The sequence below is a fragment of the Acomys minous genome (genome assembly GCF_964271855.1).
Source record: "Acomys minous genome assembly, chromosome: 3".
Classification (NCBI taxonomy): domain Eukaryota; kingdom Metazoa; phylum Chordata; class Mammalia; order Rodentia; family Muridae; genus Acomys; species Acomys minous.
In genome coordinates, this window is record NC_140485.1 from 13,129,196 (window position 1) to 13,155,319 (window position 26,124).

General features: G+C 40.1%; 1 protein-coding gene across 1 annotated transcript in view; it reads left to right on the forward strand.

Moving 5' to 3' along the window:
• Positions 1-26,124, forward strand: part of PAK5 (p21 (RAC1) activated kinase 5) — a 292,585-nt gene that overhangs the window by 239,205 nt on the left and 27,256 nt on the right. Inside the window, exon 4 of the mRNA XM_084776856.1 lies at positions 22,735-23,520. Coding sequence (XP_084632982.1) covers positions 22,735-23,520 — 786 coding nt within the window. The remainder of the gene's footprint in view (positions 1-22,734; positions 23,521-26,124) is intronic.

The window sequence follows — 26,124 nt, forward strand, 5'->3', positions numbered from 1 at the left end:
TCCAAACAAGAAAATGTACCACCTGCCTTAAAGGTCCACCAGCTAATAAATGGGTCCGTTTTTAAATTTGTAGAGTATAAATTTTACCAAAAGACATTATTTAATGTATTGTTTTCCTAGTATAAACTTTTTCAGGATAGCATGTCCAGTGGTCAAATATAAAATGGATGTATGCCCCTGGCTCTAATGGCTTTGAGTGGCTAAGGATTGGCATCTAAGGTCCCCTCCTGTCCTTCTTATAGGCTCTTTAGTGCCATATGGTCCTCACCATCAACATAGGCCCCATAGGGGAAAAAAAAGTGTGGTTTGCATCTGTGCTCTTTTTGCTCTCTGTTTGGCTATGTGAGCACCCATTTAAGTCAAACAGTAATGCTTCTGATACCAAAAAGTTTGGAGAAAAGATCTTCAGAGAATGCCTGGGACTCCAGCTGTGGGCAATGAATTCATTTAACTCACTATCACTTCTCAGAATCAACAGGAAGCCCAGTGAGAGCCTCCAAATCAGAGCAACCACTGACCTGAGTGTAAGGAAGCAAAGTCTGGTCCCTCTTCTTTCCTAAATGGCCACCAAGAACACAGTTCTACCATCTCCCCAATGTCATCTAGTCACCCTTACCATGGGACATAAAGCCCCACTGTCTCACTGCCAAAGCATGTCCTTCTTCCAGGGCTGGAGTCTGCACTTACCCAAGCCTGGGTGTGGCTTTGTGAAGGGGTGAGGGGCCATCGTTTATTCGTTGGCTTTATTCTTCACCACTGAATATTGTTCTTTGCTTACACCCTTTCTCTCCCCTTTCTCATTTTTATTTCCTTCCAATGGCATCAGGAAAAGGAGCTGCTACTGGACTTTTTGATTTATTAAGATTGTTAGGCCCAGTCTCCCTGGTGGAAGGGAGCTGCTGAAGAAAGATTTACTATGAGCGACTCAAACAGTGTTTTTGCAGCATCCTGAACATGCATTCATCTTGGAATGCCCCTCCTGATCTCACTTCTAACTTGAAAATATGCACACATTGGACACCTACTTCTCTTTAACTACACTCAGCCAGACTGTGCAAAAAAAAAAAAAATTGGTAGCTAAAATATTTATGTTCTAATTTGAAAAATGAAATTAGGAAAATCAAGTAAAATGACATTGCTAAACCCCATGAAGCTCTGACCATGTCATAACAGCTAAACACAACTATGATTTCTCATCTGTCTGAATCCACTGTGGGAAAGGTCTCTACCAGGTGTTCTTGGAATGATCTGTTTGTTCTAGATATTGGCTAAAATAGTCATGGAATGAAATTTTCATTTCTTAAGTCATATAATCTTAAAAGGGTAGCTAGCACCATGTAAGAACCCCTTGACCCGAATCTGTTGAGAATGGGTTGTCAACCTGATGACCTCTGAATTGTATAGAGCATTTCCCATCTCTTATATTGAACATGTCTGTTTCTCCTAAAGGTCTTGAATTAATATCCTGTTCCCTTTGTGATGTTATTTGAGGGTGGTGCCTTTGGCAAGCCTTGGGAGCCTTGCAGTCATTAAAGAGACCCTAGAGAGCTCCCTCGGCTCTCCTGCCACCTGGGCTTGCAAGAAAACTGTCAACAAGGCAATGAACAGGTGTCTCCTAGCATTGAAAGTCCTAGCTGTGAGGAGCCCATTTCTGTAGTTTAAAAGCCACTCATTCAGTGGTGTTATGTTAAAGGGCCTGCACGGACTGTAAGGGCTTACCAAACCAAAGCATTTTGTCCTTCTGCCTTGTTTAGATATTTTTGTTAACTTGACACATCCTAGAGTCACCTGGGAAGAGGGGACAGCAAGTGAAGAATTGCCTCAGTTGGGTTGGCCAGAGCATGTGTTAGAGGAATTGCCTCAGTTGATGATTGACATGGGAGGGGCCAGCCCACAGTGGGCAGCACAATCCCTCTGCAGGTGGTGTTGTATTGTATAAGCAAGTTAACGAGTGAGTTGGCAAATAGAATTTATCCACCATTCTTGCCCTGAGTTCCTGCTGCGAGTTTCCTCACTGATGGATTCTGGTCTTGAAGTATAAGCCAGATAAACTCTCTCCTCCTCAAGTTGCTTTCTGTTGGGGTATTTTCTCACAACAACAGAGTGAGAGTGGAACGGGATCCACACTGAAGTTTCAGTGGGAAGTCGCCTGATGCCCTCCGTTGTCCTCCTTCTTGGGTTTCATGAGTCTGGAACTGTTCCTTGCCTTCCTGTGTCTGTTCTGACCTTGGCCATTCTGAAGAGAATAGGCTAAAAGTTTCATGGAATGGCCCTCAGTTGGGCTTCCTTATAACTGGGTTCTGCAGAAGGGCTGTTAGGAGCAATGTCTGAAAAATAAAGCCAAGTCTTTCATTGTACCTAAGACAATGTATGTTTATTTTAGGAAGCTTCTATAGGAGCAGGTCTCCATATGACTTTGTTGAGTGCTCTTTAGTGATATTTGTTCCTCCCCATATTCCCTACTCTACCCTTTTTCTCATCCCCAGTTTTAATTGGTCTTGATCCACTAGTTCCCTTTAATCCTTTACACCTTTGAGTTTTGCTTCCTCTCCACTGAAATCACCCCAAGGACCCTCACTACTTTCCTGACCTTCATATTCCAAGTGAAACACACATATCTGGATATTCAAAACTACTTTCTATGAATGAGAGGAAATATGCATTTGTCTTCATGGGTCTTGGCCACTAAAGTCTTCATTTCAAAAATAATCAGTGAGTTTGCATTTTATATCAGGTGGGTTGGTTTTTGGTTTTTTGGGACAGGGTTTCCCTGTGTAAGCTTTTGGTTAAGTGATTGACATTTTTGCTCAAGATTTTGAGGGATTTTTTATTTGTTTTTTGTTTGGTTGGTTGGTGGGTTGGTTCGTTGGTTGGTGGGCTGGTGAGTTGGTTGGTTGGTTTTGTTTGATACAAAGACAGGAAAATAAACTTTTGGTATCTATATTTCTTATTCTGTTCAGATAAATGTCCATGTTCCCCCATCTTCACTGTATAAAAGTTGCTATTGACATTGATATGTAAGGTATACATATATACATACATATGAGAGAGAGAGAGAGAGAGAGAGAGAGAGAGAGAGAGAGAGACCATTTGTCTTAGTTACTTTTCTATTGCTGTGAAGAAGACACCATAGCCAAGGAAACTCATTTAAAAAAGAGTTTATTGGGGTTTTAATGTTGCAGAGGGTGAGTCTATAACCATCATGGAGGAAAGCACGGCCGCAGGCAGAGATGGTGCTGTTGCTGCAGCTTAGAGCTTACTTCTGATCCACAAGCAGGAGGCAGAGAGAAAACAAACTGGAAATGATGTGGCTACTGAAACCTCAAAACCCACTTCTAATTCCTCCAACAAGGTCATATACCCTAATCTTTCAGAAAGAGAGCCACCAACTGGGGACCAAATATCCACACTACCACACTACTCAGCACATTTTGGCAAATGTAAATTTCATCCCCTCCATTAGATTCCCACCTCATAGTCACTTCCACTCTCAATTGCCCCCAAAAACCAAAAACAAAAACAAAATAAAAAACAGAAAACAAACAAACAAACAAAGCCTAACATTATCTGACATAGACTTTGTCAACCTTTGAACTTTATTTTATTGGAGTTATAAAGTAACTGCTCTGTTATATTAGCATTATGATGATGAAATTAATCTTTATTCAAATAAAATTCAATTTTTTACAGTTAGAGTCCCTACTAGGCTACTAACTAGATTTTTAGTATTTTATTCATTCATTCAACAATCACCTACTCAGCATAGAGACTAATGCTGGTAGTCTTTGACCTTCTGGCCTGTCTAAATTTTCTTTACTTTAAACCCAATAGGAAAGTAGTAATAATTGTCCACTATGACCTGGCACTGTACCAGGTGATCACATACACCTACCCAACTTCTCCTGATTCTATCTCTAATCAACCTGACAGTGTATATATTTATCTCTACTCTACAAACAAAAAATATACTTATAGAGAGGCTTTCTTCAAGTTATACGAAACTTTATGCTTCATCTGTGGTAGACCAGATATTTAAGCTTGCATCTGCCTATATGTGAAGCTCACTATAGAGTTGCATGGATAAACTATTTCCCATTTCCTTGAGCACACGTGTGTTCACCTGCGGCATTGGATGGCTGGTCCTATGGACAGAGACAGCTTGTATTCTACTACAGTGACATGTGCTCTCTCCCCACATAGAAGCATTTCCAAGAAGAGGCTGGCTGCTGTTGTGTTTCTTCCTGGCAGCCCCGTCTATACAGAAGCCCACACATAACATCATTGAATGGGTAGTTTATAAGACATCTGGCCATTTTCTCCTTTGAAGCATCTTTGGTCCCCTAGCCACTCCTCTCATCAGCCTGCAGTGCCTTGTGCACAGAGGATGGTCCCTTGCAGCCTTCTAGGTTCTGTGCCAAGAAAATGTAAGGCAAAACTAAATCAAATTGGCTCTCCCATCAAATCACTTCTGTTTTAAGCATTGAGGACCAAGAATTAAAATACATGAGTGGTGATAAAACAGTGTTTCTTTTATTTGGTTGTTTTTCTTTTTGTTGTTTCCTGTTTATAGAACAAACTGAATAAATACACATTATTGCAAATGGATGCTCCTCTAGGTATATTCAAGATAGATGAGTCATTCTTTCAGTAAAGTTCAACTATTCCACTACACAGAAACCAAATTTGAATTGATAGAGAGAACTCTTTCATTATTCTGTTCAGCTGTGGTGGGTCATGTTTGAGTGGTTTGGAGCAGCCTTGAATGACATCTCTCTCAGTGTTGCACACAAACCAAGCTTCCTGCTACTTAACCAACCTAGCATGGGAAAGGCCTGTGGTGTGATATGATAAAGTTACAGTGAACTGCATAACAGACCCTTTCAATTCTCAGAAACTGACTGACAAAACAGCCCAAAGTGCTATCCGTGAAAGCCCAGCTTGTGCAGAGCAATGGAGAGTTTATAACGGCTGCATTTCTAACACCAAGGAGCCCTGAACCATCTTAATATACAGGCTTCATAGCAGTATCATTGCCAAAGTTGTGTTATCAGAGAAGGTCAAATCAAGAACAATGCATTCAAACATTTGTATGTTTAATCTTAACTGTTTTCGTGTATAGCAGACAAACTCCAAACTATTAATGCCTTTAAAAAGAGATGGGTCTTTTTCTTTTTTTTTCTCTCCTTTATTAATTTATTCTTGTTATATCTCAATGGTTATCCCATCCCTTGTATCCTCCCATTCTTCCCTCCCTCCCATTTTCCCCTTATTCCCCTCCCCTATGACTGTTCCTGAGGGGGATTACCTCCCCTTGTATATGTTCATTGGGTATCAAGTCTCTTCTTGGTAACCTGCTGTCCTTCCTCTGAGTGCCACCAGGTCTCCCCCTCCAGGGGACATGGTCAAAGGTGAGGCACCAGAGTATGTGAGAAAATCATATCCCACTCTCCACTCTACTGTGGAGAGTGTTCTGTCCATTGGCTAGATCTGGGTAGGGGTTTAAGGTTTACTGCCTGTATTGTCCTTGGCTAGTGCCTTAGTTTGAGCGGGACCCCTGAGCCCAAATCTGCCTATCATAATGTTCTACTTGTGGGTTTCTAGGACCCTCTGGATCCTTCTACTTTGCCATTCTCCCATGCTTCTCTCATCTAGAGTCCCAATAGAATGCCCTCCCCTCTGTCTCAGTTTCCCGGTAAGTGAAGGCTTTCGTGGGACATGCCCCTTGGGCTAATATACAGAAATAAGTGAGTATATACCATTTGAGTCTTTCTGCTTCTGGGTTAACTCACTCATTATGATCATTTCTAGCTCAATCCATTTATCCACAAATTTCGGGAATTCCTTGGTTTAAATAGCTGAATAGTATTCCATAGTGTATATGTACCACAGTTTCTTTATCCATTCTTCTATTGAGGGACACTTAGGCTGTTTCCATGTTCTGGCTATTATGAATAAGGCTGCTATGAACATGATTGAGCAAATTTTCTTGTTGTGTGCTGGAGCATCTTCTGGGTATATTCCAAGGAGTGGAATAGCTGGGTCTTGAGGAAGCCCTATTCCCATTTTTCTGAGATAGCACCAGATAGATTTCCAAAGTGGTTGTACTAGTTTGCATTCCATCTTACACCCATCAGAAGGGTCTTTTTCTTTTTAATGTTTTTATGTATTTTTGAAAATATCATGTAATATAGTTTGATCATATTCTTTCCCATCTCCCAACTAGCCACAGTTCTGTCACCCATTGCCTCCCGTTGCCACTCCTACCTACCCAATTTCCTTCTCTCTCTCTCTCTCTCTCTCTCTCTCTCTCTCTCTCTCTCTCTCTCTCTCTCTCTCCCTCCCTCCTTCTCTCTCCCTCCATCCCTCCCTCTGTCCCTCTCTCTATCTCCCTCCCTCCCTCTTTTCTTAAATAATTGACATGCACACACACACACACACACACACACACACACACATCATGAAATATGATTTGTGTTGGCCAACTAGCCCTGAGCACGAGGCTTGCCCAGGAGTGTGGCTGATAACTCTACTACCACTCCATTGAAGAAAACTGATTATCCCCTTTCTATCACCTAAGACTTAAGAGATTCTTGGCTAGGAGTATGACTTAGTGTCCACCATTTCCTCTCTCTGTTGGAATTTTGTCTGGCTTCAGCTTGTATGGGTGTTGTTCATGCTGTCACAGCCTCTGTGAGTTCATATGTACATCAGTCCTATTGTTTCTGGAACTTACTGTTTCCTTGAAATCATTCAACCATCTCTATCTTTTTCATCTCCTACATGCATAGATCCCTGAATCTTGAGGAGAGGGGTGTAATAAAAGTTTATCATTTAGGGCTGAGTGCTCCAAGGTTTCTCAGTCTTTATACATTATCCAATTGTGGGTCTTTGTGTTAATAACTATCTACTGAAGAAGCTTCTCTGAAGAGAACTGAGCAATGGGTATAGAACTATGTCATCTCACTGCTATGTTTATGTAGCAGAATAATAGTAAAAGGGTTTCCTCTAGGACCAGTGGCCTATCTAGTCTGTTGTGTTGAGTTTCATTAACAATGGTAGATATATGTTTCACAATGAGTTTCATGCCAGAGATACAGGGATTGTTCAACATACACAAATCAATTAAAATAACCCATCAAAAATGCAAACTAGAAGATATAAAACACACTATTATCCCATTATGTGCAGAAAGGGCCTTTGTGATAAAGGACCTGGAGAGACTATGGATATGAGGGGCATACCTCAACATAATGAAAGCAATTTATAGAAACCCCATAGCCAATATCAAACTGAACCAAGAGAAACTCAAAACAATTCCACTAAAATTAGGAACAAGATAAGAATATCTCCTCCTTTCATACCTGCTCAACATAGTATTTTAGCTAGAGTAATATGACAGCCAAAGGATATCAACAATATACAAATAGGAATAGAATAAGTATATCTATCCTTATGTGTTGATTATATGAGTCTATAAATAAGAGACTCTAATGATTCCACCAGAAGACTCTTAGAACTGAAAACAATTTCAGCAGAATAGTAAGATAGAAAATTAACACACAAAAATCTATAGCCTTCCCATAAACAAATAGAAAACATATGAGAAATAAAACATGGAAATAATAGCTCCCACAATAGCATATATATACATACACATACATAGTTACAAACATATATACGTATATATGCATATATATACATGCACACATATATATGCACACACACACACACACACACACACATATATATATATATATATATATATATATATATATATATATATATATATACATGACACAAAGCAAGTGAAGTATTTGTATAATAAGAACTTTAAGACATTTGAAGAGGACACCAAAAGATAGAAAGGTCTCCCATGCTCATGGACCAATAGGATTAATATTGGGAAAATAACCATCCTACCAAATGCAGTCTACAGATTACAGGTAATCCCTATTAAAATCACAACACAATTCCTTGCAGAAATTGAAAGAATAATTTTGAGCTTCATATGGACACACACAATCCCGTATAGTTAAAGAACTGCTGGAGGTATTACCATTCTGGATTTCAAGTTGTACTACAGAGCTAAAGTAATAATAATAATAATAAAACATGGTATAGTCCTAAAAGTAGACACATTGAGCCAAATGTAAAACTAATACATAAATCCACACAACTACAGACACTAGTTTTTTGTAAAGAATCAAAAATTCCATACCAGAGAAAAGACAACATCTTCAACAAATTGTCCCGGTCACACTAGATAGCTACATGTAAAAGAATGGAAATAGACTCATATTTATCATCTTGAATAAAACTGAACTCCAAACTGACCAGGACTTTAACAAACATGCCTTTTCTTGCTTGTGAGTATGAGGTTAGCTGGGTTCTCCTGCTTTCAGGTTAACTGGGGTTGGCTATGGATTCCATGCTGAGTTTGGATCCTGAAAGTGTGTATGGACCAGCATGGACCCAGAACTTATGCATGGAGCAGCAGTACCAAGACAGACTTTTCTTTTCTTTTTTTTTTCTTTTACTTTATTAATTTATTCTTGTTACATCTCAATGGTTATCCCATCCCTTGTATCCTCCCATTCTTCCCTCCCTCCCATTTTCCCCTTATTCCCCTCCCCTATGACTGTTCCTGAGGGGGATTACCTCCCCCTGTATATGTTCATAGGGTATCAAGTCTCTTCTTGGTAACCTGCTGTCCTTCCTCTGAGTGCCACCAGGTCTCCCCCTCCAGGGGACATGGTCAAAGGTGAGGCACCAGAGTATGTGAGAAAGTAATATCCCACTCTCCACTCTACTGTGGAGAGTGTAAGACAGACTTTTCTAAGCATGGCAGAAATGTGAGAACTTAGACTCACATAAAATAGCACAGACTTTTGTCAGATCATCAAATTCAGTGGCTAGCCTCACAGTCAAAGGTCAGGGATATGTCCTCCAGAATCTCCAAGGAGTCCTCCCACTGCTGCCTGCTGGACAGTTATCATAAAGGGTGGAACCGTGATGGCATTTCAGTCTATTGTATCTCTATAAGGCTGCAGCGCTCCAGGCAGCTACTGTACCTCCCTCTTCCTCATTCATAAAACGGGGCATAAGAGTAACAATGGACACCTTCGAAAGCCATTGGAAAAATCAGACATGATAGACAGACAATAGCATGTGGGTGTGTGTAAAGAATAACTGCATCTCTACAGAAGCTTTTCTTTTATTTTAGAACTTTGCTGCCTTCCAGCATCTTTTCTCCTCCATTCCACAAAAAGTATCTCCCTCTACCTCCAATTTTTAATTCATGGAATTCTTGCAGGATTCCCCCTCACTTCCAATCTGATTCAATTCACTATATTTGAACAGAGCCCAAAGGCCATATATGAATCTCTTTGAATATATATTTAGACTGTGGGAAAGATATTTGGTAGTTCAGATATCCGATCTTCTATTGTGATGCCCATTTCTTTTTTAATATATTTTATTAATTTATTCATATTACATCTCAATTGTTATCCCATTCCTTGAATCCTCCCATTCCTCCCTCCCTCCTGTTTTCCCCTTACTCTCCTACCCTATGACTGTGACTGAGGGGGACCTCCTCCCCCTGTATATGCTCATAAGGTATCAAGTCGTCTCTTCTTGGTAGCCTGCTATCCTTCCTCCGAGTGCCACCAGGCTTCCCCATCCAGGGGACGTGGTCAAATATGGGTCACCAGAGTTCATGTGAAAGTCAGTCGCCACTCTCCACTCAGCTGTAGAGAATGTCCTGTCCATTGGCTAGATCCGGGTAAGGGTTCAAAGTTTACTGCACATATTGTCCTTGGCTGGTGTCATAGTTTGAGCAGGACCCCTGGACCAGATCTGCCCATCATAATGTTCTTCTTGTATGTTTCGAGGACCGTCTGGATCCTTCTATTTTCCCATTCTCCCTTGATTGTCTTACCTAGAGTCCCAATAGGAAGTCTTCCCCTCTGACCCACTTTCCTGGTGAGTGAAGGCTTTCATGGGACATGCCCCTTCAGCTAGTGTGCAGATATAAGTGAGTATATACCATTTGATTCTTTCTGTTTCTAGGTTATCTCACTCATTAATGATCATTTCTAGTTCAATCCATTTGTTCCACAAATTTTGGAAATTCCTTGTTTTTAATAGCTGAGTAGTATTCCATAGTGTAAATGTAAAAGTATCCAGTCTTCTACTTAGGGACACTTAGGCTGTTTCCATGTTCTGGTTATTATGAATAAGGCTGCTATGAACATCGTTGAACAAATGTTCTTGTTGTGTGTTGAAGCATCCCATTTCTTAATAATCTTTGTGGAATATGTGCTTCCACCTCAACCATGTAGCCTAAATATGAGAGAGCTCTGCAGATCCAGACCACCATGTGAATTACTTCGACACATTCATAATCTTCCTGTGACAGGTAGAGTCAAGATTTTGGCTCCTAAAAGAAGAGTTACGGGTTCTTGGCATGTGGCAGTAGAATGTGCAGGTTCTAAAGACTAAAAGCACTCCATTAAACTGACAACAATCTCTTGAGTTGTGCATGCATTTTGACTGTTCTTTTTCCTCCATAAGTAATTCAGGCTCCATGTTACCTGTAGACAAGTGAGTAGATGAGGCAGAAGAACAGCAGTGCTATACCATTCCAGTGGACTACACTCTAAAAAGCAAAATGGCAGAGAACAGTCAGTTTCCATGACAACATATTTTGAAAATGAGAATGTTTAACCCTTTGCTGGGAATTTTTGCTCAGGACAGAAATTAGTAAACTTCAATTCAGTGGTCTGAACCAATGACCATAGTGGACCAATTATTTATTACCATATAGTTTCATATACCAAAACTGAAGAGCTGAAGACACACTCAAAACTACAAAAGTGGTTGAAGACAATAAAGAAGATGTAAATAAAGAAACAAATGGAAAGATATCTGGTTTCTATAGATTGAAAGATATAGTATTAAAAGTATATAGCTATTCAAAAATGTCTACATATTCATCTATTATGGTGATTTTTAAACAAATTTTTTAAATTTGACTTGATTGTAGATCAGAGGTAGACTACCTAAATAGCATCCATAAGGCCTTGGATTCCATCTATGCTAATGAAGAAAGAAGGAGAAAGAAAGAAAAGAAGAGAAGAGGAAGGGGGATGGAGGGAGGGAAAGAGAGTGGAAGAGAGAAAAAAGGAGAAAGAGTAAGTTATGTGCACTCTCAAAGGATCCAGAAGACCCAGAATTCTTAAATTTGAACTTTGAGTTTTATTTTTTTGTGTATGAGTGTTTTGCCTGCACATATGTCTGTCTACCACACATGAGCCTGGTGCCTGTGGAGTCCAGAAGACAGCATCAGATCCTCTGGAACTGGAGTTACAGATGCTTGTAAATTGCCATGTCACAATTGTAATTAGAACCCAGATCATCTGCAAGAGCAGTCAAAGCTCTTAACCAATGAACCGTCACTCCAGCCCCCCAAAACGCTGTCGAAAGTAAAACCAAAGTTAAAGGACTAATAGATCTTAATCTCAAAACTTGCTATACTATACAGCAAAGACCAAAATAGTCTCAAGTTGGTTTAAGGATAGACACTGAAGCCCACAAAATAGAATTATCTCAGAAATAAACCAGCAAAGGTGCCAAGATTATTTACTGAGAATAACATCCTTTTCAATAGTATGAAAAAACTGCACATTAACATACAAAAGAATAGAGTTAGGCCCTTAATTTATACCATATATAGAAATTAACTCAAGTGCATCAAAGACCTGAACTATGAAGCTCTCAGAGGAAAATACAGGGACACTTTATGGCACTGGATCTGACAATGATTTCTTGCATATAAAGCCACAGGCAGGCACATCAAAGGAGGGGGGAAAGAAGATAAATTGATGAGAAAGGATATTACCTAAATGGTAAAAGAATTTGCAAATCACATATATGACAAGACATAGTGCTTTAACTACTGGAAGATAAAGTTATATGTACTAACTGGGGTTTGAGTATATTCAGCCTCCAGTATGCTTAAGCTTCTAGAAAAGTATTTACCCCAAGTAAACAACTCTGACTTTAGGTAGATGAGCCCTGTACTGCTGCAAATAATTTAAAGTCCTGACACATTCTCACTAATGTCTGACTGTGGTAGATTGAGGCAAAAGCATTCTCACGTTCCTTCCCCTATCTGCTCACATGTCTTTGCAATAAGACTCAGAAATGCCTTCTCTCTGGAGATGGAGGCTGTCTTCCTGTTGATTTTGAGTTAGCCATATGACTTTCGCTTACCACTGGAACCAGGAGGAAGTACGGCTATGCCTCATTCAGCCAATGCCTCTAGACACTGTGCAGCTTTGAATCCTGTCTGGTTTCCATCTAAGTAAGAGTGTACTAGCCTGGCAACACATGTGGAGCACGTGGAGCAGAAACTTGTCTCAGGTGGGGCCACCCTAGTCCACCCTTAAGGAGCTGCCTGACCAGTTGAGAGAAGATAGACAGGTCAAATTGCCAGCATGCAACATTCTGAGGACTAGTAGATGGTCTTTGCCTTATACCCTTTTGTTTTTGTTGTTACATGTGTATGTTTTGAGTGTGGTGTTCTTGCATGTGCGTATTCATGTTCCCATGTGTATAGATGCAGACGTGTATGTGGTGCCTGTGAATGTGTTTTTTTGTAGACACCAACATTGACTTGGGGCGTTTTTTTCAATATTCTCTGCCTTATCTACTGAGTCAGGCTCTCCCATCTGAAGCCAGAGCGTGGTGATACAGCAAGCCTAGTCCCCAGCTAGCACCAGGAACCCAGTAACTGCCACCTACATGTTCAGATCACAAGTAGGCAAGCCAGGTGTTGGAGATGTAAACTCTGATACTCACACTTGCACAAGTGCTTTGCCCACTGAGATACTTTCCCAGCCCCTAAATTCTCCTTTTAAATTATGGCAAAAATACACATAACAAAAATTTACCATTTTAAGCACACAACTTAGTATTATTAAGTAATCTAAAATGTTGCTAAACCACTTTATGTTTCAAAACTCCAGATATATTGGATGCTAATTCTCCCTGTCCTCAACCCCCAGTGATCTCTAATGTATTTTCTGTCTGTATGAATTTTCCTGTTCTAGGCTCCAGTTGAAAATAGACCTGTGCAAAAGTGTTCTTTGCCTTGCTTATTTCACTTAGCACAATACTTGCAGTGACCAAATGTGTTTTAGTATCATATACTTGTTTCCTTTAAAAAGAAATGTTCTATTTTTAAAAACATACCATATTTTGGTAATCCATTTATCTATTAATGGACACTTGGGTTGCATCTACTTTTTGGCTATTGTGAATGCTGTTGCCATGAGTATTTCCATAAGAGAGTCTGTTAACGTCTGTGGCTTCAATTTTGGGGGGACATGTACTTAAAGGTAGAGTTGCTAGATTAAATTATGATAATTCTGTTTAACTTTTAAGGAACCTCTGAATTGTTTTCCATATATCCTGCTCAATTTGATATTCCTATTAGTGATCTGTAAGGATGCTAATCTCCCTACAACTTTGAGAGGAGTAGTTGGCTAACATATAATTGGACTGACAGGGTTTGTTTTTTGTTTTTTGTTTTTTGTTTTTTTATGTGTGCTTTTATTTGGTTCAATCAAGACAGCTACCATTGAGTCAGCCCTTTGTAGGAATGGTACCTACTTACAGAAGCCAAGACACAACAAGAACTCTCAAAACAACAGAACAGTAAAGCTAGAAGGGAGCCAGACAGGTCTCCGCAGTAGAGACAAGATCCATAGACCCAGAAAGGTTGTCACCTGACAAAGACTGCATTGTTGCTGATGACATAGAATGGAAACATAATAAACACCACAGAAGTGTTCTTTATGCTTCAAATTGGTTGCTTGCCATGTTTTATTATGAATTGCCGTGTCTTCTCATGAAAAACAAAGAAATAATCCCACTAACATGGATTTAAGGAAAAGGAAGCAGGTTTTCTTTGAGAATGTGTGTGTGTGAGAGTGCATATACAAATAAATTTGTATATATTGATCCATTTATATAGTGCTCACAGAAGAAACTCATTGATTTTCAGAAATAGCTTGGGGTATGAAAGGGAACTGGGAATAAACCAAGGGCACCAGGTCTGCTGTGCTCTGATGGTAGTGTAGGCATTTTTTTAATGCAAATAGTGGCCCAAGAAGGCCCTAGTATACTAAGATTCTACATTTCCCACAAACTTCTTGATAATGCTGCTGCTGCTGTTCCACGGCCTTACTTTGAGTGGCAAGAAGGGAAACTCCAGCATTTTGGGCCAGAAAGCTTAGAAGTCAGTGACCTGTTATCACCAACAGGGGTGCATGTGTGTGAGAAAAGGTCCTGGCTTCAGGAATGTGCATGAACTGACCAGAGGATGCAAATGTGAAGTTGAGGCTGGAAGCTGTGTCGTCCAGTCCGCTGAATGCAGATGCTGCAGGCTCTCCCATGCCTTGGCCATTCTGAAGGAGAATAACTCTTTAAAATAATAAAAACACCTCACACTGCTTTCTTAAACTTTTCATTGGATTTCAAAGTGATGAAATTTTAAGGATGAACACACTTATCTTTCAGATAAACAGACAGATTACTCTTAAGAAAGGTAAAAAGAAAGAAAGGACAGGAAGGAAGGAAGAAACAAAAAAGGAAAGGAAGGAAAGAACGAAGGGGAAACACGTGAGTCTTATTCTGTGTGAACATAAGGTAAATTAAAGGCATATTGCAAAGTCAGTGTTTTTGTTGTGCATACAGAAAGCTTCAGAGTCTCAAAGTTTTATCTGGGTGAGCACCAGGTTCCTCTGTAAGAAGTAGGAAAGCCCTGGGTACGAAGAAAACAGCCAAGTCATGATATCATTAATAAGATCATTTCTTTGGTATTTTCTAACTTAATCTCTCATAATCTTTCTGTTTCTGTGATAAACAAATCATAAGAAAAACAATACAAGAGAGAAGAACAGGAGATGATGGTGATGTTGTATATACATGGAGATGGGATTTCATCTAATAGTTTTAGCTGAAGCAGAACCCAGTGTGTAGTCCAGGATGGCCTTGACCTTTTAAGCCAATGTGATTGTTTTGTGTGAGTGGTGTGTGTGTGTGTGTGTGTGTGTGTGTGTGTGTGTGTGTGTGTGTATGTGTGTCAGTGGGAGTGTGGAGGTCTGAGGACTTATGGGAGTCGGTTGGTTTCTCATTCCACTGTGCGGATCCTGGACATTGAACTTAAGTCATCAGCCTTGGTGGCAAACACCAAGACTCGAACAAGGCCACATCTACTAATCCCTCTCAAGTAGCACCACTCCCTAAAGACCAAGTATTCAAATATATGAGCTTATGGAGCCATCCCTATTCAAACCACCATAGTTACCAAAAGAAACTACTCTACTGCAGGGCAACCTATGCTAAGATGTGAAGATAATATGAAACATTTAAAAAACAGTGTCAAATTCTACCTACTACTCGTTAATTAGATGCTTGGATTTTTTTCTCATGAATCATGAGGTGTTCCCTTCCTCTAAAAGCACTTTTTTTTCACTAAATGAAAAAAGTAATGAGTTGAATGTTTCCATAGTCCTCAATGGTGCCTCATCAATGAAGTAGCAATAATCATTAAATAGCCAAGAACATTCCATCTCAAACTGACTTTAACCTCAAGCTGGGCTGGGTAACCTCAGCCCAGCCTACCTTGTGTCACAAGCAGGAAGAACTCAATCTATAAACTGTAACCATGAATAGGAAGTCAGCTTCAGTGGATGTGTTGGTATCACCAATGATGTAGGGAACAGAGAAAATGGCAAACAGTAGAGCATTTTCCAATTTATGATTAAATATCTATTGCCACAGAGTTCTCATAACCTTTCTTTAAAATGTTCTACTTTCTTTGAATTTGTGCAAAATATAACTTTGTATTGACTTAGTAAAGGATTGGTTTATTCTACATCTCACATGATTATCAGCACTATGCAATTTGTTAAGGGTTTTGTCTTCTTTGGTTGGATTTTTTGTTTGTTTTTTTGGCATTGTATGGGTTTTGTTTGTTTGAGTGTGTGTGTGTGTGTGTGTGTGTGTGTGTGTGTGCTGTTTGGCTGGCTGGTTGGTTTGTTGGCTAGAAATCCTCACAATACCTCCACTCTGAGAAATTCTGCCCAAACTGTCATATTTTTCCAGGAAGAATGTAATGTTCAAGTCTCACCCAATTGCCCTATCCCAACTAGTTCCAGTGGGGAAAATGTAGAAAATAGACATGATACTTCAAAATCCAACTGAGAATTCAAATCGTTCTGGAAGGGTACAGGCGTTAGATCTGTCTGATTGTGAGGCGACTATGGACCCAGATGTTTCCAGCCACATGTGTGACAGGTGAACTGGTTCTTCACAGGCAGGATCAGAATTCGGGTGTGCAGTTTACAGGTCGATACTTCCTAAAGTACCTTCGTTTATTCTCAAGTCACGGGAATTTTTGCTTTCTGACCTCCTGGGAAAAATATTGCTGTGACAATGTAAAGCAGGTTCTTGAGGTGCAGAGAAGATGCTGCTTTTGAGAAGGAAATTTAAGGTCTTATTAGGGCAAAGCTGTTAATTACACACTTCATTATTGTCAAGGTTAACACAGACAGTGAGAACAGAGGCGCTTTTTCATCTCTTCCCCGGGAACAAGGGGAGACAGCTGTTCTCCTGGACAGATCCATTAGCGCTTATCACCAGCCGCCAGCCTGCACAAGCAGTGCCATGAAATATGGCCGCTGTCACCAGGAGCCAGAACAGATGCCGAGCTGGTCCAGGACACAGCAGAAAGACAATGAGAACCCCAGCTTCAGATGCAAATAGATTGTCTTGCATTGATTTTTAATGCTTGGAGGTTCCACAGCATAGAATTCACTGATACCCTTGTAGTTATTGTGTTATTGATCTCTCTGAAATTACACAAATCTCACTTAAAATAAACATCAGATGCTGACTATAATAAATAGCAGTCCCTCCGTGTGATGCCTGTTTAAGCCACATTGGACAATTCTCCATATTTGGATTTCATTATTGTTGCCTTGATGGTTATGGAAACACAAGTCAGCAAAAATAAATATGGCTTGGGCTATCATTTAACTGAACTTGCGGATCAAATAAGGCTATAAAATCCTTCTTCTTCTCTCCTCTCTCTCTCTCTCTCTCTCTCTCTCTCTCTCTCTCTCTGTGTGTGTGTGTGTGTGTGTGTGTGTGTGTGTGTGTGTGTGTGTGTGTCCTAGAAAGCTGTGTCTAACAAACATTTCTACTCTGGAGCCCTGCTTACTAACAATTAATTAGGAGTTCAACTGAGACAAAAAACAGCATGTGTTTCTATTAAGAATGATTTGCATACTTCGCCAAAAGCATGTTTTAACTCCAAAAAAATAATATCCAAGAAAAGGAAATCCCTTTTCTTTTCTTGTTTTTTTTTTCATTTGCTTTAATTTGGTTTTCTTTTTTTCCTATGACTAAATTAAATATCTTTCCTTTCAAATACCAAAAACTAAACATTCACTTTGATCATACCTAGGTTTTATTTATCTGCAATGCTAAGGACTATCACAGTTCATAGTAAAACCATGCTGCTGAAAAAGCTCACAGACATGAGAGCAGAATGCAGTCCCAACTGGGAAAATCTAAGAACACATCTAAGAACACAAATCTTTAAGTTCATCATTTGCTGAAGCATAAAATGTATTTCACCTTCATGGTGGATGACAAAATTATAAACAGTACAGAACCCCTAAACCAACTATAACAATATCGGTATATAGATGGGTAGGCAGGTAGACAGATAGATGGTAGATGAATATAGATAGTTATCATTTTATGTATAAAAAGAACATTGTGCATGCATAAGTGAAGTGAGTGTGTGTGTGTGTGTGTGTGTGTGTGTGTGTGTGTGTCTGTGTGTGTGTGTGTTTACAAAGTGCTGGCTCCTATTATACTGTAAAATATTTTATTGTCATATAAAATATATATAATATATTTTCATTGTAAAGTTCCTTGAATACAGGAAATTTAAAATCTAGAAAATATGTGATTGCATTGCTACAGGGCATCAGCAACACCACCTGTGCCAGCTTCTGGGCACCGCTGCACTTCAGGCTCTCTCCAGGCCTATTGAATCTGAATCCCCTTCCCTCTGAGGAAAAGCCTGTGTCAGGGATTAATGTGTTTCTCGTAGTCTTCATTTTTCATGTCCATCATTCACTTTAAATCTTGATGGTCTAATTGTGCTAATTTTCTGATTCATACATTACATTCTTAAGGATGCCTGTATAGTACTGATCACGATTTGAAAACATTCAGTTTTATTTAGTTCTAAAAAAAGAGCATCTGTTCTATGTAGCAATTGTAGTTAATTTAAAATGCATCCCCCCTTTAAATTTAAGAAATGTGTGGTTTGTATCTCATGTTACTAATAATTTTATTTGCCATGTATATAGCCATAGCTAAACTTCTACTGTTTGTAGCTTTCTTCTTCCCAACGTTTCAGCTTAATTTAAAACTTTACTGAAAAAATAATTAAATAACATGAATTTGCTAGTACTTCCCATTACTTTTGATGGTAGAAATCATGTCAATTTATATGTATTATTATTATTATTAGTAGTAGTAGTAGTAGTAGCAGCAGCAGTAGTAGTATGCTGTGGGGGAGGGTTCAGACAGACTTTCTCTGTGTAGCCTTGGCTGTCCTGGACTCACTTTGTAGACCAGGCTGGTCTTGAACTCACAGAGATCCACCTGAGTGCTGGATCCACTATGCCCAGTTTATACCCACTATTAAATATAAATAAATTGTTATCTTAATCCTATAAGTATTAGTCCTTACTATTTAATAGATTAAGAAGCCATGCCCACAAAAGTTTAAGCCATTTTTCCTGATACCATATAGTTTATAAGTGCTTCAAGACTGTTTTAAAAAGAAAAAGAAAAAACGTGCATTGGCTTTTTGTGTAAGTGTGTATGGAGGGATGTGAACAAACACTTACCCAGGTAGGACACCAGCTAAGGAGACCGCTCACCCAAGGCTAGCTTGGTGAACCAATGACTTTAACTAGGTTGCTTACAGTGTAGGTGCATGAGCAACTGCGGGCAGCCAAAGAAGACTGTTCTCACCGAAGCAACCCCTAACTGCTTATACATCCTCAGGGAGGAGCCAGCCCTCCTGTGCTGCCTCGTGTACAACACTCGTGTGAGCCCAGTCTTAGAGTCTCTGGCTTCAGGAAGATAGTGAACATGTGTCCATTCCCAGAGAGCAGAGATCCACAGCAAGAGGCCTTTCTTATCCTTTTCTTCAAATAACATTTCTCTTGTAGCACTGTTCAGATTTCGCTCTCGAAGCAGATGGAGTTTCATTCATTGCACTTGCTCCCTAAATTTGTATGTGAAGTAAGCAATACGATGACCAGTGCATAGAATAGCAGAACTGGCCATGTTAAGGCTGAGGGTTAACTACGCAGCAGCAGTGACCTTTATTATCCCACAGAAATCCATTACACTAAAGCAGATGCAGGAAAAGGCTTCAGTCTAAGAAATGTCAGAAAGCAAGAAGTTACAGGTACAAAAGAGAGGAGGTTGGGAAGAACGCAGTGGTACCAGATTGGGTACAGAGATACAAACATGTCTCAGTACACACAGCGATGGGTAGATAGTTATGTCTGTGTTGTTTACACACACATACTTTCTAGTTTTGCTTACTAGGAGGACCTGGGAGAAATGATACCCCAGTCGTGACCAGGTCCACTCAGAATCCCAACTGTCATGCCTTAGACCATTGTCCAATAAATAGGTGAGGCGGGGGGTGGATTCTTGGAGAAACAGCTGATAAAGCAACAGAGGAAAGTAAAAAAACAAGATAAAGGCAGAACACTTTCCAATACTGGTGCACTTTACAATAAAAAGACGATAGATTGTCAACGGGAAGCAGACACCAACATGAAAGGAACTTTGGTGACCAAAGCCCCAACCATTTGGGTTACTAAATAAATGGCACAGTATTGGATCAGAACTCAAATGATTTAGTAAATTCCTGTGAGTCTCTCATGCTGATATAAATAAATGACTGAGTAAATAAATAAATAAATACAATATATAGGCTTTCTATGCGGAACTCCAAGTGCTTTGTACAGATATACCTTATGCAAAGAGGTAGAACTTAACCCCACGTGCCACCAACCTCTCCTGATATCTCCTGATATCTCACTCCTGAAGGGAAGGCAGGAATTGTAGGTTAGAGATTAAACCTAACCTGACAAATACAGCTTCACCTAAGTGACAAGGTAATGGTATCAGTAATAAGCCTTGTTGACGGTGTGCAACAGATATAGTGATGAAGTTGATACTTTACAGCTTTCCTCTCCAAAACCTATTGCCCCTGTTTAGACATGATGAAACTAGCAGACTAATCTAACTGAAGGACATTCTGAAAATATTTGCTCATTGCCCCTCGGAACTGTCAAGGTCATCAGCAACAAGGAAAGTCTCAGAAACTGTCAAAGAGACTCAGAGGACATAATAAATAAATATTTATCCCTCGTAGACGGGACTCCTGGTTGGAGAGATGGCTCAGCAGTTAAGAGCACTGGCTGCTTTCCCAGAGGACCTGAGTTCAATTCCCAACAACCACATGGCAGCTCATAAACATCTATAATGGAATCTGACTCATTTCTTCTGGTTCGCAGGAGAACAAAGCACTCATATACACAAAATAAATAAATAGATGGGACTCCAAAGCCCTAGAAGAAAGCTGATAAAATCCTAATGGGTGACATTTCATTAACAGTAATGCCAGACATTAATACACGAAACACTGGGTAAGGAAATATTTTTGAATGCTCTGATCCATCTCTAAAATATCCCTGTTAAACTGTTCTAAAATATTTTTTATTTTAAAGGACATAAACATAAAGAATTAGCCTAAGACTGTCGACAGAAAACAACAAAAACAAAACCCTTGTCCTTCAGCGTAGTTTGAGGCACTGATCTGCAGCCCTCAGGCTGTGGGACGACTTGGTCCTCTCCTCACTCTTTGAGCTTTCCCTTGGTGCTAACCATGATGATTTTGAACTCCTTGCTTCTTGCTCAAAAGTATTTTTCTCTTAAAATCTTGATAGCCACCCTTTGTTCTTTGTTCTTTTATCCTCCCCCACATATTTCGCTGCAAATCATGGAATGACAAGTCAAGGCACAGCTGACTGGCTTCGTAAGTGGCTTGCCATTTCTCTCTGTTCCTCGTATTCTGATGTTATTTAGGTTTATTAAAGAGAACAGCTTGTCACTGAGATCCACGCACAGTCACATCATTACCAAGCAAAATCCCAGGTTCAAAGATGCTGATGTACACGTGGGGCCACTGCAAAGAGTGTAGTGCAATACTGAACAATATTACAGTGCATTACAAATTAAAGCACATAATTACTCTCCATGCTATTCCACAGTCGTATTTTCAAAACCTGTCTTCTAGACTCTTCCATAAGGTCTTATAGCATCAATGATGTCTTCAATGGGTGCATAAAGATTACATATCCATTTATATCTGTGTTCATACTAATTAACAATGCTTTTGAATCATCTGAATAGGTTTGGGTTTGGGGGAAGGATTTTGTTTTGTTTTTTATTTGTTTTGTTTTGTTTTCAAGACAGGGTTTCTCTGGGTAGCCTTGGCTGTCCTGGATTCACTTTGTAGACCAGGCTGACCTTGAACTCACAGCAATATGCCTGCCTTTGCTTCCCGAGTGCTGGGATTGAAGGCATGTGCCACTACCATGCCCAGCTCTGAATAGTCAATTTTAAAATAACAAATGTTTTTATAACCGAACATTATAAACTGCTAAAGTTTATAGCCATCAGCTCGTTGTTAGAAGTTGAAGGTTTACACAAGCCCTCAGGTTGAGATCACTGATAGTAAGTAATATATGTATATACTTACTACTGTATGTACGTACATGCATACATACATATATATGTTTGCGTGTGTGTCCAAACTGTCTTCTAATGTTAAAAAGTATGCCCTTAGATAGACAAGTGTTCTATCATCCGAGCTTCTTTTTTCCATGAGTAAGGGTTAATACAGAGATTCCTACTGAGAAAATGCTCAGAATAAATGACTGTTGTTTGCTCAGCTCCAAACGGGCTACTTATATTACCTACTCTAGGACCCAGGGAGCATCACAGAAGAGGGAGTGGAGAGATGGTAAGGGCTGGAGGATAAGAAGGAGTCCTGTGAAATGATGTCTTCGGAATTTGACATGGGAAATCCAACAATGAATACATAGCAGCTACAGCTATATGCACAAAACCTGAACAAAAAAATAAGACAAAGGTGATGGGCTGGGTGTTAGGAAGAAAGGTCTATCCGAGTGGGAGGGGACAAGAGAGGGAAACAGGGTGAGTATATTTACAATTCATATATGTACAAAATTATAAAGGTTTAAATTAAAAGTAATTTTAAAAGAAGGTGTTTATTTTTTTTATCTGCAAAACAATAGGAAAATACTTCTCTCTAGTCTAATGCAAGATTTTGCAAGCCCAGATTACTTCGATTAGTTGATGTACTTTTCCAGCGAAGCTGGGCAACAATTGTTTCATTCCCTTTTTAGCTAAACTGTTCCTCTCATGTTTTCTTCTGTGGTTTAAACTAGACGAAGCAGGGGTGACTGTCCTCCGGCAATTATAAAACCAAAGATATTTCCTTAAACAGCATTCCTCTATTATTCCTAGACAATCGTCAGAGGAAATAAATCCTGCAAGGAAAGCTCTATCAATGGCCTGCTAGAGGATTTTGACAACATCTCCGTAACTCGCTCCAACTCCCTAAGAAAGGAAAGCCCACCCACTCCAGATCAGGGAGCCGCTAGCCGTGTTCAAGGCCACTCGGAAGAAAATGGCTTCATCACCTTCTCACAGTATTCCAGTGAATCCGATACTACCGCGGACTATACAACTGAAAAGTACAGGGAAAGGAGTCTCTATGGAGACGACCTGGATCTGTACTATAAAGGCAGCCACGCAGCCAAGCAAAACGGCCACGTCATGAAGATGAAACATGGAGACGCGTACTATCCTGAGATGAAGCCTTTGAAAACGGACCTGGCCAGATTTCCTGTCGACTATCACACACACTTGGACTCGCTGAGCAAACCAAGTGAGTACGGTGACCTTAAGTGGGATTATCAGCGAGCGTCCAGTAGCTCCCCTCTGGATTACTCATTCCAACTCACGCCTTCTAGAACTGCAGGGACCAGCAGGTGCTCCAAGGAGAGTCTGGCATACAGTGAAAGTGATTGGGGTCCCAGCCTTGATGACTATGACAGGAGGCCAAAGTCATCGTACCTGCATCAAACAAGTCCTCAGCCAGCCATGCGACAGCGATCCAAGTCAGGCTCAGGGCTTCAGGAACCCATGATGCCATTTGGAGCAAGTGCATTTAAAACTCATCCTCAAGGACATTCGTACAACTCCTACACCTACCCTCGCTTGTCCGAGCCCACAATGTGCATTCCAAAGGTAAGGCCCATTGCCTCTTCTCCACGAGTGACTGGCCCTGCCAAGGAGGCTCCAGATAGCCAGAGATGGGAAAGAGCGCTGCTTTCCCACTGAGAATCATTAGGCAAATCCTACCTGATTTTTCTATGAATCCCATAGTCAAAGGCATTAAGACAAGGCCCATATGTCGTTATAATCAGAATTTGGCTTTTGGGGACTGCTACAAGATTTCTGATTAAAACATGAGAAAATGCATATTTAATGGAACAATTTTCTGGTTTACTAATGATAAATCCAGTCTGATCATATTTACCAAGTTCTTTGTTAAGGGGTAAACAATTGTAGGTTACTATAGGCGATAGTGTAATAGTCCTCAATACATCAAAGTTCATGTAAAGATATGGATATATGTATAAACATATGTGAATAAAATATCCAGCTCAAGGGACAGTCTTTTATAAAAGAGTGTGCTCTCTTAATTATTCTTTTAAATCTTAATAACACTTTTTATATGAATATTTTAAGTAAAAAGATAACAGCTAATTCCTGAACTATTTAGGCATTTTTTTTTCACAGTGCTAGGAATCCATTGTAGAGTCATATGGGCATTAAGCAGGCACTCCAACTGTAAGCCAGCCCTTACTCTTTTAAATAAGGTTCATATAAAATTGCTTTGATAACTAACAGGTCTACCACACCCCACACTTTGAAGAAGACTGTGATATCTAGTTAACAGTACACCATTTCCTCAAGCATGTAAGCCATTTAAAAATAGCCCAGAGCATATGGGTGGTTGATTTGTCCATGGTACCTTACATTTGACTAGTACTTAATTTGTATAACTAAGGCAGAAAGGAAGGATTTGAGTATGGCTTGTGGATCACCTTGAGCCTCAAGACAGTCTTGGTAGGACACAACTACTAGCAGGAATATCACCTACATTTGTACCAATGTTCTCTCCTCAGCAGCTTGTCTGATAACATACGCATCCCTGCAGAGCCTGCCTGCCTACCTGCAGCCAACTGCTTTGTCAACTTCAGTCAAATGTTTCCTTTGCTTATCATCTAAGATGTTTAAGGCATTTGAGCAAAGAGGAATTGATGGAAGCTACACCTCGGAAGAAACAGCCTGTTATTTTAGTCCCCATGATAAGAACTGAGATGTGAATCCTGAGAAAGGGCATGAAAAAGACGCCCCCAGTTAAAATGTAAATGGTCATTATGCTTTTAATCTCGTCATGTTAAAGGTATTTGGATGGCCATAGTTACAGTGTCGCAAACAGTTTTATTTCATTCTTTCCATGGTACTTGCTGGACACAGGTCTTACTAGCCAGTAGTCAAGCACCAATCCCATATAGCACCTACATATATATCCTGATACCCGAGAGAGCTAAGCTGACTCTAACCCAGGTCACTCTCTGTGAATGCTGTGGAGAAGGAGCCCCTTCACAGTTCTAGAACCAAATAAGCAAGTGGATGTGTTTGTTCTGTTGCTGAGTAAGTCACATGCTCAGAATTCATTGGAAAGAGTATTCTGGGCATAGAGCAAACTCCTGTAGAATCTCAGAACTCAGGATGCTGAGTCAGGAAGACCACAGAACTGGTCTCAAGGATCTAGAGACTATCTCAAAACAAAGGCCTAAGATGTGGCTGAGTAGTAGAGTTCATGCAAACTCATGCACTACCAAACAAATGTGTGTATGTGCGGTACATCTGAGCAAAGAGGAAGGAGCTGGTTTCAGTCATTTTCCTAGAGAAAATGCTATTGTAATACAGCACACTTTTAGCCCTGGGGTTATTTTTGAACCATTAATATGGTTAGCCTTTTTTTTTTTTTTTTTACTTGTAAGTCTCAAATCATGAGGTTGCAGGATTCTCTTGAAAAATGACATGTTGACCTGGTATATCTGGACCCACTTTTTCATGTAGGATTCAAAATGAAATGGCTCCAAGACAAACCCTGCCCCCACTAGAAAGGACACAGGCCCTACAGTTTAGTTCCAGTTCTGTCTAGTCATCTTTAAAGGCCTTTGGGATTTAGCACCACCAGGAGCAAGCCTTACCTATTCATTCCCCAGGAAAGGACACTGAGGTGTAGAGTCACATGCCACCCTAGGTCTCCTTTGAAGCCTGGCACCTCTCCTACTTTAGTTCCTTCCCATAATGTGGGCCTGTGTTATTCCAAGGGTTCATCTGAATTTGCAACTCAAATCTATGATAAGTTTCAGAACCCTCCAGAAATGTAAGATAAGAAGAAGAGGAGGAAGGAGGCAAGCTAAAAAATGGGGTGTTTGCTTCATCCCTTGCAGGTCTCCAAATAAAATTAAATTAAATTAAAAGAAGACCTCCTGCCCTGAACTCCAGCTTTACCATACCCAAAACAGTGATTGGACAGTTGTGGCTCAGGAAAAACATGAGCTCATTTACACATAAGACTGTCTGCATTTTTAAGCCAGCGTTCCAAAGGAGCAAGCTACTGCTCCTATCCCCCTGCTCCCACCCCCACCCCGGCTCCAAACCCAGGAGAACTGATGTGCGGTTTTGTGGGAGGGCAGGAGGCGGGAGGCATGTTGGTAATTAAAATGCTCACTTGATTAAAAATATAACATCTCTCTAAAAACAGTT